The sequence below is a fragment of the Triturus cristatus genome, chromosome 1_2, assembly GCF_964204655.1.
Source record: "Triturus cristatus chromosome 1_2, aTriCri1.1, whole genome shotgun sequence".
NCBI classification, from domain to species: Eukaryota; Metazoa; Chordata; class Amphibia; order Caudata; family Salamandridae; genus Triturus; species Triturus cristatus.
Window position 1 is genome coordinate 485,656,105 of NC_140580.1, and position 15,272 is coordinate 485,671,376.

The 15,272-nt window shown below is 40.4% G+C and overlaps 1 protein-coding gene across 1 annotated transcript in view; it reads left to right on the forward strand.

Moving 5' to 3' along the window:
- The window catches only part of TCERG1L (transcription elongation regulator 1 like), a 1,143,777-nt gene that overhangs the window by 1,102,520 nt on the left and 25,985 nt on the right, over positions 1 to 15,272 (forward strand). Inside the window, exons 11-12 of the mRNA XM_085606206.1 lie at positions 4,636 to 4,725; positions 5,509 to 5,627. Of these exons, the coding sequence (XP_085462332.1) occupies positions 4,636 to 4,725; positions 5,509 to 5,627 (209 nt within the window). The remainder of the gene's footprint in view (positions 1 to 4,635; positions 4,726 to 5,508; positions 5,628 to 15,272) is intronic.

Sequence of the window (15,272 nt, forward strand, 5' to 3'; positions counted from 1 at the left end):
CCTAGATGCCAAAAGCAAATAAAACGGTTCAAAGGAAGTATATATATGGGCAATTGTCGGCTAGAGCGGGTTGAAGCCTTCACTTATTTAGGGGTTAACCTTCAGAGTGATATGAGCTGGAATATGCAGTTAGACACAAGCATATTGAAGTTTAAACAACAAGCAGGCGCATTACTCAAAAGATTCAAGTCTTCCTTTACTAAACCAATTAGATTAGTTCTAGAGATCTATGGGATGAAAGTTTTGGGTTCTGTTCTTTATGGTGCTGAGTTGTGGGGGTTTTCTAATATCAAGCAACTGACTACCTTATAAAATGTGTTTTTGAGGAAAGTTACTTGTGTCCCCCAAAGCACCCCTTTTGTTCCCTTGTTTTGTGATCTTGGTAAGAAGACTGTGTATGATCTTGCCATGCTGCGACCAGTATTATATTGGCGTAGGTTATGGACCACGGAGGAACTGTATCATTATGCAAGGGGTCTCAAGGAAGTAATTGAGAAGGATAGCTTTCATAAAATTAAGTGGTTGAAATCAATTGTATCTCTTCTAGGGAGAATGGGGTTGAGGGACCTGTGGGATGATCCGATTAACACTGTTTTCCCCTCTAAGGCAGAAATTAAGAAGATATATTGGGAGATGATTTTCACCGAAAAGTGTTATGTAAATGTTTCTGCCCACCTCACAGAGCGTTTCCTCGAATTTAAACCTTATCCACTATTGGAACCCTACTGGGATATAATAGAGAAACCATTCGATCGGAAGCTTTCTTTTCAATTTAGGATAGGAACCCTTCCCATGAGGGCATTTACGTCTAGATGGGTGGGGATTGATGATGATAAATGCCCTAAATGTAAGGATAAGATAGAGTCGATGAGTTATTTCTTGTTTTTTTGCCCATTATATGCAGCCCCAAGAAATAAATGGGTTTAACCAATATGCCGCCTTATTGGCTTACGGAAACATGAGGAGGCATTAAGAATACTGATTCTAGCCTTCCAATTGCATTGGCCATGGCAAAATTCCTGAACTGGGCATGGTTAATTCGAGTCAAGGAAGACCGCTAGGTATTTGAAATTCAAATAGTATCAGGACATGGAGGCTTGTCCCAGGTGTAATTAATTGAGCTATGGTGATCTTTTCTTCATCCCCTTTATAAAAAAAAAAAAACGTACTCGACATAAATTACATGTAGTTTAATTGTTTTTTACAATTTTAGCTATTCATAAATTTGTTTTTATGACTTGTAACATGTTTTATGTATATTGTGATACTTTTATGACTTATTGTCAAATAAAGTTAATAAAACGCAAAACGCTATTTTAAGTTACATGATATTCTCCTGTTCTATGTTTGGTGTGTACCCTGAATACAGACCCCAGAATATCGATGGAACACAATACAGAGGCCAAAATATTGAAAAACAAATATTGACAAGCATGTCTAGATTATCTATGCCTTCACATATCCATAACCATGTGGTGCATATATATTCAAGATATGTAGGTTTGGAGTTAGTAATAATACATCTATACCTTCCGATTTGCTCTTACCTTCTGATATTTTATGACTCAATATCACTTCTTCAATATTCTTGTACCACGATATTCTGGGGGTCAATATTCAGTAGTACAAACCTATCTTATAGTCTATTATATATTATATTTTGAGGAATTTGTGACTTGGACTAGGACACCTAGGGTTATTTTTGTTTCCTGAGTGGCATGGCTGCATGCAGGTTTTTTCTCTCTGGTCCTGTTTCCCTCTGTCACAGTGGAGATGTTCATAATAAACTATCCAAATGTCTGTGTCAATGTGTACCAGACTCAATGTCAATTTCTCCTTGCACCATCACCACACAAAATGTTGGGAACTCAAACACTATGCAACACAACTTACTGTACAATAAGCATGCACACACCATATAAATACACACAGCATGAACCCAAACAGATATATGTGTCGAGGGTCACAAAAAAAATCATTTTAGGTACTTCCAAGTCCCCAAAGTGGCTATGTCACTCACACCCTTCCACCACATCACACATATGCTTTATGGAAAACATGGGATTGGTTACTTCCCCTTTTTTGTGAAGATTCACTCATAGAGAGCCCAAAAGCATCAAACAAATTGAGAGCTGACATGACCAGGTGGATTTTAAATGTGAATTCTTATTTTTTAGATAGTGCATCATACCACACTTGTGTTATTTCTACACATTGTAAATCATGGTTTTCACTACAACCCAATCTATCAGCAATCAATATATATACTGACTTTGAAAGCATGGACTAAATAACCCATGCAAGAATTCATGGATGTCAATTCACCAAAATGCTAGGGGTAGTGGAAGCGACATCACACACCGTTTGAACTTTACTTTCACATGCAAATTCATCCATACACACACATTCACATTTACACACACTGTCTCTCATGTAAGCACACTCTCACCTGCTAGCACATACACACCATACATTTGAAAACATGTTTACTTACCTCAGCCAAGAAGGGTCATATCCCAGCTAATTGTACTCCAATCATTATTACACTAATAGTGAATAATATAACATTATTCACTATTAGTTCAATACAAATCGACAGGACACAAGAAAAAGTAGATCCCCAACCAATGGCTGTAGGGACGAGCTGCCCCAGTGTTTCTTGTACTGATTTTGCGACCTCTGAGGTCAGGGGTCACAAAGGTAGAGCCAGGGGACACAAAGGGCGAGCCAGAGCCGCAGCTATGACCCTGGGGAACCCCTAAATGACTTTCATGCAAGAATTAAAAACTATAACCGAAAGATGGCAACAGATAAGCACATATCAGTTGTAGGTATTCAAATTACTGAACTATTTTCTGAGTTGATTTTCTCACTGTAGCATTCCCCATATTCTAAACACATTCTAAAGGATTATTAAAACTAAACTCCAATACAATTGTATGGGTGCAACATATATACTGCCAATGCTCCTTGTCTGCTCTTCAGCATCACATAGAACTGCAAACCCAAATTTGGACAGTAATTAATGCAAGGAAATGGCATCTTTTGCCCTCATGCTGGGCCGCTAAAAGATAACAAATAACGAGTTTCAGTGGGTTGGCTCACCTGTGGCCCTGAGGCCACTGAACCTCCTGTACAAAGTGTTGCTATGCTCCTGTTCAAAAATCAGAATGTGCATTTCCTGAGCCAACTTTGTGGCGACCTCCCAGTTCTGTTTAAACACACACACACCTAGTTGGATTGGGACAGTAGCCTAGATACAGCAAGTGTAATAAAGGAATTGTGGAAAGAGGAGAGTCGGTTTGTCACCTCAGTCTTTTGTCTCTGCCTTAATTGCCTCGCTGCATCCTAATGTGTCTGCTAATGAAGCAGAACGTCTTGATAAAGCAAGGCACTCAAGCACCACCTGGCTCCCCTTCTACCTCACCTGCTGCGCCCCCTCAATTAGTTCTGTCGGAGAGAGATTGATGGTCTGGAGGTCTGTGGTTGGAGCCTCTGAAAAGAAAAGGTTCCACTGCAATACTGAAGGAGTTATCTGCTTTCTGTTCTCAAGGTATGACTGAACTGCAAGGTGGTCCTCAGGAAGATAGTGCTTGCTTGTCTTTCACCCTTTGGAAAAGTTATTAGTACACACAATGACATACCACAGCCCGCAGCTTCACACAGCTGAATATTAATGGTCTGGAGCAGACACCCTAGAGCTGTACTACTGGAAGTGACCCAGGGGAGCAAGGGGTGCTTGCGCCCAGTTCTTGGGGCCCATGGTACTTTGGTATTATAGAAGGGTATACAGATGCCTGTGTGACCCCTTTTATTGTACTAATTCTGCCGGCTCACATTTTGCGACAAAGGAATCACAATGGGCAATTCTTTCATTTGCAACAGGCTGTCGCCTCGTGCAAATGAGGATACACTTTGCCTGTACCCATCTAACATATTTTAGATGCAGACACATCAGAAAAGAAACTGATGGGAGTTGCACATATTTTGGACCACAAAGAGGTGATGTGCAGTCAGTGCACACCCCCAAGGGAATGACTAGGGAAGGGTTAGCACAAGGTGCAGGGGGGACCCACAGGTATCCCCATGCAGACAGGGAGAAATATTGCAATGCGCGCATCATCAGGGAACGTGTTTCCTCCTCTTCAAAAGGAAGCTGGTCCGCCTCTAGTGAAAGACATAACCACGGCTTCAAAAAAGCGGCCCTGTCTTTCTCGAAATACCCTCTCTTCAGTGCAGGTGCAAACTTTCAGATTTCACGTCTGCAAGGAGAAAAGCACACTTTTATATGTCATCAAGCAGTAAGCAGCAGTTTACACTGGGCGTGCAACTGCACAAACAGGGGGCAGTGTAGCCAGTGTGCTCGTCTGGGCCCCTGTATTTCTTCAGCTGTAACCCTGCATGTTTTTACATACATAGTCACTTCTATCTGTAATTGGTGATATATTAGTTTTGCCAGCATGCATATTCAATGAGCGAGAAACATTCACCTGGGAATTTGCACAAGATTTTTATTTAATTTGTAAAGAAAATAATTTTTATACAAGGACGATGTGCACGTTATTCATCTATCAATTTATCGCGATTTCACTCAGGTGGAGAACGTAAAAATAAATATGCGACATTGTTTTCTAGGTGTCAGCGTTTTCTACATGGGAGAAAGAATTACATAAGATTGTTTTTGACCCTCGTTATCTGTTACTGAACTCCGAGGAGAGGAAACAGGTAAGTTTTCTATGATTACTAGGTACTCTGATGCTACCTTCTCTTCCATTTGCATTTACTTGCTTTCTTGAGTGTAAATAGTTGATGAACATTCCACAGGGGAGAACAAGACAAGTACATTGATAGGAAAATGTACTATATGCATCCCAATTGAGAACAATAATCAGGGTTTCCTACAGTGAACTGGAAACTATGCCAAGTATTCTGTTCGGGGAGTTTGTGTTGTGCATGTAGAGTGATATAGCACAGAGAACTCCCTATCTAGTAACTTTACCTAGGGGCAGACGCCGGATAGAAATATGAGCAGACGTTTCAGGTATGGTGCTCATTGAGATGTCCTTTCTGACATGTTATTCAACTATGAGTCTATGCCACCGACACCGCGTTTTAGAAAGTATTTATGCCTTGCCTACATCTGTGCATAGCAAAGTCGTGCATACGATTCTCATTACATAATTTACATTTAGGAAGCTTAAGGATACATTTTTATACGTTTGAGATCATTATGTTATTTTAATGTAGAAATCTTTATAAAATGGGTTGCATATGTGAGACCTTGGAAGGGGCTGAGACTTCGTGTACATTCTACATTCATTTAAATCTGTAAAAAGTCTCATTTTCATAAAAGGAACATCTTTCATTCAGATTCAATTCTTAATCAATTTACAGCAAGATGTCGTTTCTGTTTTGTTTTGTTTATTTCCCCACAATGAATTATAATATTTTGACTTTAAACAAAAAAAAATCAGTATGAGACAGACTACTTGATTATCTTTCCCAAAGGTTTTTGAACAGTTTGTAAAGACAAGAATAAAAGAAGAATATAAGGAAAAGAAGAGTAAATTATTACTGGCCAAAGAAGGATTCAAGAAGCTTCTGGAGGAATCTAAGGTCTCTCATAGGTGGGTATGCCATGCAGAGCTTGGTGCTCTGTGTGCAGAACATTTTAATAAGTTATGCTTTCAGACATTCTTGCGTCAATATTCTTAAGAGACAGCAACAATTAATAGAATGTGCAACATATTGGTACATTGTTTAGACCACCATTGTACCGATTCATAAATTCGCTGAATAGTGCGACAGGAGAATGTTGGCATCATTGAAGTATCTTTGGGTAATCCAAGCAAAGATGTCAGAGGTAAGTATGCCTAATTTAGGCATGTCGGAGTTTACTCGTGTATGTTTATGAAATATATGTATGCACCTGGTTTGCATCTTTGTTTCTACCTATACGAGTTTCCATGACATGAATGTATTAAGCATGCCTACATATTGTACTGTTTTTCAATAAAAATGTCATATTCTTATTTCGCTTTACCTTTACCGTTTTTAAAATAACCTGCACCGTTTTTAAAAAACAAATCCATTAAAGGTCTCCTTTTTCACACTAGTCCTACCATTTATACCCAGTATAGAGAATTAGCACGAATATAACACAGCTTTTTGTTCACCTCTTCCGCAATCGATGTCCCAGCCCACTCCTCTGAGAACGTCCACTGATGTAAACTCATTATAGTTGCCATATCTTACCAAGGATGTAGTGCTCTACTCAGATTTAGTTTAACAGCCTAATGGATCCTTGGAATTGTAGATCTCAGACATTCACTTCCAAATTTACTGATACACCCAATAACAATGATTTGAAAAAGAAAAGCAAATGACTGGACTACCATGTTGTCGGTGGCATGGAGTCATCAGGTAAGCTTTAAAGTAAGCTGTAATATATATATATATATTCATTGTAGGTGTGTATCTTTCATATATTGCATTTATTAATGCAAATGTCATGCTTTGTTAACCCATCTTCAACTATTATTTGATCAGTCACAATTTTTTTTTAACTTTACAGTTTTTGAGAAGTCTTATTTGAAGGGATTTCTGCCACAAGAAGCCATATCTATAATAAGGCAATATTTTTTGAGTTTCTATAACATGCTACATAAGCAATGGATGTTTTTGAAAGAACCATCAAGAAGTTACTCCTATGAAAACTCTGTATTCCTTCCCACAAAGGAGTATTTTATTTGCTCTCTGCTGATGAATTCAAAAGAGGGAGAAAATACTTGAGACATATCCAACATTGGCTGCACAGATATTCAATGACCAATACTTCATTGTTAGTGCAGACACTGTAATGGAGTCCATATATCATAATGCATTTGGGAGGACTGGTGTTAACATGCCAGCAGAGTACTCCACACCCACCAGTGAAAATTTTTATTTTCTTCTCATGGGAGCTGGCTTGATGAACCATCGGATGCACCTGTAGCACTTAGAGACATTTGACCTAAGAAAATGAGAGCAGCATGACAAGTACTAAGCACCCCTAAAAGAAAGAACTGGTCTCCCTGCTGATTGATGCCAAGCAGCAGGAAACACAAGACTAATGATGTCCAGCATGATTTTGATTGATATGTAAAAGGAATGGTACAAACTCGACAGTGAATGGCATATTTTGAAATATACTGATGAAAACTGATGTTATCGTGCCAGCAGTATCCAACACTGAAAAAGGAATTAATTGAGAAGCAGTTGATTTGTTAATAAATATTAAAGAAATGTAACTTTTAGAAAGTTACCTTTTCCCTGCCTGAAGTCCGTGGATGCTAATTTGCATTAACTCTTGAGCTTATGCAGATGATAGTTAGCTTAAATAGGGTATAAATAAGATGCAAGGTTTCTCCCAGGAGCACACAATAATCTGAACTTTGAGCTCAATTGAATATTCAGAGTAGGGGCTGTGGGCATTCTGTTGATATCACAGTGTCAATCCTACCTGACAGGGCTGTTGAGCCACGTAAAAACTTTGATTGTACTTGAAAGGGGGAGAACAGGATGCTAGGATAATTGTTTTGTATCCCCTGTCTGATTGCCGAAGGACCCTGCTTTTGTCCTACCAGACATCTGTCTCTGTTTGTTGAAGGTATAGTGCCTGCTTTGAACTGGATATTAGTGTTAGATGTGGAAGTAGACTGGGATTACCGAAGTACACCCACCAATCACACCCTGAGCCTCAGAGCCCAAGTTTAGTGTGACCAAAGATTTTTTTCATTTTGTGTTTGCACTGAAACAATTGTGTTTTGGGCCCATTCACAAAGAAATGCTGCAAAAGTGGATAGGCAAGGGCCTGGGAACGTTTAATCTACTGGTCAAAACGGAAGTAGGAGTGTGATAGGGTGTCTCCCATCTACCGTTTTGGATCCTCACTCAGACTTCTACAGAACACTCCTCGACTTGCAAAAGGATTCCAGCTGGAGTGAACCTGCTGCAGTTAGCATCTTTGTCCTGTGAGAAGGACCTAAAGGGGTTGGAATCTTTCAATTTAAAATCCAAGGAAAAAAAAATCTCCTAGGATCATAAGGCTGATCTTGGAGTTGGCCGTAGTTGCATTAAATAGCTGAAGCGGAGATTCCTGTTAAGAATCCCATCTGTACAGTGGCAACTGCAGCTGGACTGTACTTTGATACCACTTACTGCCTGACACCCTGATAATTCATAAGTCCCTAGTGCCTTTCATGAGGTTCTGGGCACCTTTGAAGTGTACTCCTGTGGTTGTTAGGTCACCAAAAGAAGTTTTGGTACTTTTACAAAACTTTTTCTCCAGAGCTTCAAGGAACTATCCGCAAAAAAATATCCAACAGGAAGTTCCATGGCACCAGATTGAAATCTATTTTGGCTTGCATGGCGAACAGTTTTTCCTCAGGAAAAACTTCAACGGCCCTTATCAGAAACTTTTTAAACATTCCTTACCTCAAGACCCTAGTGGTACAACTGACTTGGTGTATTCGATCCACATCATGGCTGGCCTCAATCATGCCTTGCTGCAACAGTCATATCACTGGTTTCACTTATTAGATTTTTGTCATATTGGTGTCATTTTATGTATTGAATTTGTCATTGTTTGAATACATTGGAGTGAGGTTTGTACTGTATTGTGTTTTTGACTTTTTAAATGTTTTGGTACTTCTAAATGCTTTACACAGTTTAGTTAAGTCTGTCTGCTCCGTACTATAGGAGGTTTACTCTATGTGGTTCGCCATGTCTTACTGGACTGTGCAGCTAAAGGTCCCTACTTCCAATTGAAAAATTGCAGTGATAGTGCTAGGATAATCTTTTGATTACCATTGCGAGTAATACCCAAATAATGATCTTTAGAGGCAAAGAACATTTGTGCAGCTTGAACCATTGGAATGTTTTTTTAACATTTAGGGGCCGATTCTGATCTGGGTCCGAAGGGTTCCCAACGCAATCTGGCAGGAAAAAGTTAAGAGTCGGACGTGTGTTTCCCGACCGACTCGGACACCTGTACGAGTGAGCAAGTACGATGCACCTGTACGCGTGTGTTCCGACCGTACCGTTTCTGGATCCGACCCGCTCTGACTGACTCGTACGGACACAATCCACACTGTGCAATGGAGACGTGTTACGACCGGGCGAGTACGATGTACTCATCGGACAGCCGGATTGAGCCGAAGTTCCCAGGTCGCAAAACGTCCGAGAAGCTGCCTTTGGGGGTCCGCGTCAGACCCCCCATCACCCGCAGCCTTACGACTCGGACACAGGGGGAGAACCAAGAGTCTCCCCAACACAGGCATGAACGTTGCAGATGGCACCGACGAGTACCCACTGTAGGGGGCGCCCTTGTGCGAGACGTACCCATTCAGTCAATGGGAGCCCATGTACGCATCGTACGACCGGCTCCCATTGACTTCTATGGGAGTCCGACTGAACCGAGTCCAGCAGCATGCGGCCACATCATATTCGCTCGGTCGGACTGCAGGAGTCCGGCTCGGTCAGAAAACACTCTGGATCCGGCTCAGTCGGAGAGCTTTCCGACCCAGATCGGAATCGGCCCCTTAGTGTAAGAAAGTGATTTATCAATTAGATGATAGACCATCATAAGTAATCACATCACTAACCTGTTAGGCGCAGTCAAGGATTTCAATAAATTAAACCATAGCTCAATCTTTACAAGATATGGCATAGAGCAGACAGGATTATTTTAAAGCAAATTTCTACATCATTTAGAAGTACCAAACAGTTAAAAAGAAATAACACAATAAAAACTTCACTGCAATTTATTAAAACAGAGAAAAAAAACTAGTAAGCAAAATGAGACAAATTCAAAAAGGAGAACTGTAAATTTATAAAGATTTAAGTGAAAATAGTAGAATAAGCACAAAGCGCTGATGATAGTCTATGGGGTTGGTAAACCAAGACCTTCGGCGATTTGAGGTTAATTGAATGGAATTGAAGTGAACAGGTCCTGGTGAATGTCTAGAAGTCAAAAAGTTTGGAAATATTCTACATCCCAGTGATGAAAGGGACTAAGTCACTTTTTGAGAATAAAAATATTCCCTGAGCTGGCCGCCACTGACATTGTAGCTGCCACTCTCAAACTGAAGACTGCATGCAGTTTGTCCAGCTGGCGCATGAGCTCTGGAAATGTGGAGATTTCTCACTGAAAAATATGTAAGTCCCAAAGGAGAATGGGATTTAGTAATTTTTCAAAGCTGTTAGGAGTCTTCAGCTGAATGAACCTGAAATTTAATCTAACGCCATGGAACTGCCAGTGAGATACCTTTTCCTAGAGCTTCAGGGAAGTCCCAGAGGAAAACTTTTCAAAAGTTTCCAAAATTAACTCTTGTGCCTAAACTACCACAGTAGTATAGTTCTGAGGCCCCCCGGGTCCTCAAGAGAGGGAGGAACTTAAAGACTCCAAGGGTGTCATGAAGATGCCAACAGTAAAGTCCAGTCTAGGTCCAGTTGTCAATTGTCACTGGGTACTTCAGGGAAAAGGTCTCTTGCAGCTTGTTATGTCCTTGTATCTGCACAGGAGGTCAGCAAACTGACCCATGGAGTCCACTTCTGTGTCCTTGGTACAAGAGAGTACAGATGCCGTCCTTCAGGTCTCATCTCAGGCCACAGACAGCGGGTCCCATCCTTTTCTGATCTCCCATAGGTCTAGACTTCTGAGAAGGTGTCCTGGCCAAACACATTTATTTCTGCTATCATATAGTGGATGGGGTTGACTTCTGGGCACTTCATAACTAATTAGGTAAAAGTTCACTGGGGCAACCAGTCACACTTTTTCAGCAGTTCCTGTTTGGCCTACTACAAACAATCTTACAGTGTCCTGCACTTTTTAATTTAAGATGGAGAAATAATGTAATTTTGGGCCTAGTCACTCAGGGAACATACCTTTACTAATGTCACACATGTTCCACCTTAAATATTATGCACTCTACCTGTCATCTGGAAAACTGAAACTCTCCAAATCCAAGATGCAGGGTTTTATTTACTTTTATCTTTTCAGGTCACATCCTGTCCTAGCACTATTTAAAGTAATCAATTTGAGTCTAAGTTGTATCACAATTGTACCTTGCCTGTTAGATCGGTCACTAGAGTCGCCTGGAAATCCTCTATACCATGTATTTCTGTTATCCTCTTTTTGCTTCTCACCTTGCTGTTTGGCTAGGGCAGTAGGAAGAGCTTTTCCAGGACTCCAGTTTTAATCCATTCCTGCAAGTGATTTCAGAAATAATTTCAGTCTACCAGTGTAATCCTAAAGTCTGGTGTTTCAGCTGGAGATAAAAGGCCATATCTATGCACATAGATGGTCCTATAATCATTGTCAACAAGACCTGCTCATGACAGGCTGTGATACCCTGAAATAAGAAGAACGGCTGTAAATAAATTAACTCTCCAAGTGCAAAGCTTAACCTCTAAAAATTGTCTTTATGCTAATCTCTAGCAGTTTTGCAACAAGGGTAATTTGATTCTCTTTTGGCAAGTATGGCTAAATTAAAATTCAGCAGGCAACCTTGAAAGCAAGGAGTTTCTAGACAATTGTCAAAAACACTTTGCCAGTGCAATATCCAATGTGGGATTTATAGTGGGTAATACAACCGGAGATGCACTGGTGTGTACATGCCATTTTATTTTTGAGGCAAGTCAGCCCTGTTGGAAATTGGTGTATTATTTGTTGAGGCATGAGCATCCACCTAAAGAAATATTCACTGTGTTTGCCATAGTGAATACTTAAAATCATTAAATGAACCTGAGCTCTACCCCTTGGTAGCTATGACACATAACAGACAGGCTTAACTTAGAGACGTAGTGTAACATATTTATGCAATGCTGGAAGAGCAATGAAGGCAAAACACAACACAAGCAAAATCCCACATGAATTTAGAAAATGTAACAAATAGAAGGATACCAAAAATGGGAGTTATGAATTTTGAAAGCTTCAAAAATCATTAAGCACCAACCACAGTCATCTGGTTCTGCTTGACCGGAACAAAGTTACAATTAAGGCTGATTGCGATGGAGCATGGGTCGGATAGAGTGACCAGGTTCAGCCTGGTCAGAAGTTTTGCCTTGGAACTTAGGGGGATATTTAAAAGGAAGTAGCTGATAGAGGCGTTCGCCTTCCTGGCTTCATGCCTCTCTCCGCCACTTGTGAAACACAAAGCTGCACCACATTTACAATGATGTGGTGCAGCCTTGCGTTGCCCCCTGCAATGGCACTACACTTAGCAGTGTAGCGCCAATGCAGGCACCCTTGCACCATAGTGCAAGGTGTCTGCGTGCAGGGGAGGATTGTTTATGTGTAGGAAGATGTCCTTTTCTGTACATAAACAATCCTGAAATTCCATTTTCTCACTTTCTGGGGTGCTGCTTAATGCAGCACACATGAAAGTCACAAAATGGCATTTTTCTTTAAAGATTGTTCATGTACAGGAAGGGGGACCTTCCTGTACATAAACAATCCATGGCATTTTGATTTTTCCATGCGTGCTGCACAAGGCAGCACACATGTAAAAAGCAAAAGCAAGGAGAAATAATGCATTTCTCCTCGTTTCGCCAACATCAGACCAGGTTTTTTCTGGTCTTAATTTTGGCGCTGCCTCCTGTGTACGCCACCCTTTTACATAGGGGGCAGTGTTAAAATCAATGGGTGTTGCGGTGTAAATCTAAAATGTATTTTCTGCCCAAATTTAGGAATCCTAAAATGGTTTGTAAATTTTTTAGAGTCTTCGGAGGTTGGAGCAGCGCACATGTTTCTAAAAAATTAGCTGCAAGGCATTTCCCCTCACTTGAAAGCTCATATCCTAAAAACAGGATGTTGATATGGGCAATTTTTGGTTTTTTAAAGTTACATTTGTAGCCCTCGGAGGTGAACCCCAAAACTATGTTGTTCACCCTGGTCAAGTGATCCAATGATTCATCATCTGTCAGATAAATATCATCTACATAGGATAATGCCTCCTCATCAAAAATTTGGAGCAACTCTGTTACCCTTATTGAGCAGTCGACAGAACTGATGCTGAGAGTCTAGGGCTGAAAATGCTGTCAAATATCTGCTTTCAGGCGCTATATTTTAACAAAAGAATCCATTTGAGATATCTAGTGTTGCTTTGTATATTTTCGCACAATGTTATTCATTAATGCGGCACTGCAAATGTCTTTGTGCATGTGTTCAAATGCCTGTAGTCTAAAACTAAACGATATGAATTATCGGGTTTCATTACAGAATCAAAGGATTATTAATGGAAGATGTGCAATTCTCTATTACACCTTGGTATTCTAGTTGATCTAAGATCTCCCTGACGTGTTTTTTCGCATCTTGTTTTATTGGATATTGTCTCTGTGGAGTTGGAGTAGTTTTAACTGGGATTACATGGTGAGGTGACTCAGCATCCCACCCTACATGATTGCAGTATAATGCAGGAGCTAGTGCTACTGCCCACTCCTGAACGTAAGAGTATTTTAGTGACTCTGGAACGAGGTCAGAGAAGGCGTGTAAATTACTGTTTCTCCCTTTGGGCAGTCCATGACAAATTCACGCGGCCAATCTTTTTCTGCAAAAAGAATATTGTATCCAAACGAGAGGTTCTCCCAAAAGAGACCCTTAACTTTCCTGGTTTTGTCCCCCTCCATCTGGAGTGTTATTTCATATAACTTGTGTGGGACACTTACCCTAGTTACAGGTGTTTCCACTGTGATATATTTATTCAATATCACTTTCACCAGAAATTCCATCAGGATATGGCGAGCTATTGTTACTTCTGCTGCTCTGTCTAGCATCATCAGAGACCATTCCCCATTTAGAAGCTGGGTCCTCAGTAGCCTGGGCATTTCTTATTTTAAGTCCTGCTACTTTCTTCTTCTTAAATCAAGATTTTAATTTTGGTGTATCTTCTTTTTTTATATTAAAATCTGAACTGTGATTCGTGTCTCTTGACTTTGTTTGCACTTCTGATCTGTGTTCTGACCGTCCTTCCCTCTTGGAGTTTTTTGATGATCTCTGAAAGGAATGAGAGGAACGTGTATCAGTATCCTGATACCTGTCAGTTTTTTTAATGTTGTCACGATTTCTAAGGTTCTACCTCCTTGCGGAGGGCTCCTGCAAAAGAGACCCACCCCTTGATTGTGATCTATTTTCTCAATTTTTTTGTTTTTTATTATCCCATTTCTTCTTTGAAGATTTAGGTGCTTGTTTGGTGTTATCCTTTTCAGGACTACCCATTACTTGTGGTTTCATAGCTCTGTGTCCCAAATTATCGCTACCTAATTCAGCATATGTATCTTCAATCATTTTTGGTAATTTTTGCTCCTGTTGTACAGGAGTGCATTCCCCCAAGCGTTGCTAACATAATTGTAGATACCTGGGAAAAACTGCCTAATAATTTCATCCCCAAGTTCAGAGCAGGTTCTGCTCCATACTCATTCTGTATTTGTCTTAAAACTTCTGGTATCTCTGCTATTGAAGGGATACAATGAGTTCTGGTATAGATGGCAGCGAAGACTGTACCCCAAGTGTTACAACCCTCTATTAGGGGAGCTATCCCCATTGGCAAGCAGATTTTCAGTTTTCTGTGTTTTTCTTGAGGGCCTGTGGGTGGAAACACTGCCTCCCACTGTGCTCTTTTCTGCGCTATCCAGGAGGGCATTTGCTCACGTTTAGTGGGCATTCTTCCCATAACTGTGTTCAGTGTTTGTGGGGTAATTTTAGTTGCAGTCCTTTGTAGTTGACCTGCTGGTGTAATTTTAGTCAGTTGAAAAGTGAGTGTTCTCATAATGAACTGTGTAAAATTTCTGTATAGATTTAATATTTCTTTGTGAAGTGGACGTAAGTCTGCGATTGGCAATGTGTCAATGTCTGGATGCGGTGTATAAGCCGCTAGGACTGGCCAAGTTGCTCTGTATCTGCTGAGCTGACCAAGTCTTACTTTATCTGTGGAGTGTGGGAGGGTGCCTTTAAGCCTGTTTATATGCTCCTGGTAACTGAGCGGAACTTCAATGTCCTCATATGGACAATACTCCGTTGGTATTTGGTAAGAGTGCAAGAATGAAATTTATTTTTTTCCTGCAACTGCAGGTGGGAATTTAATCCATGAAAAAAATATCTCCATTCTGAATGACTCATGTGCATCAATCACAAATGTTACAGTCCCACTTATGCTGAGACTCCAAGTACTGCTAGTTTTAAAGTAAGTGCATTTCTGACATTTTCTGAAATGTTTAGTGCACCTTCCTGCTCC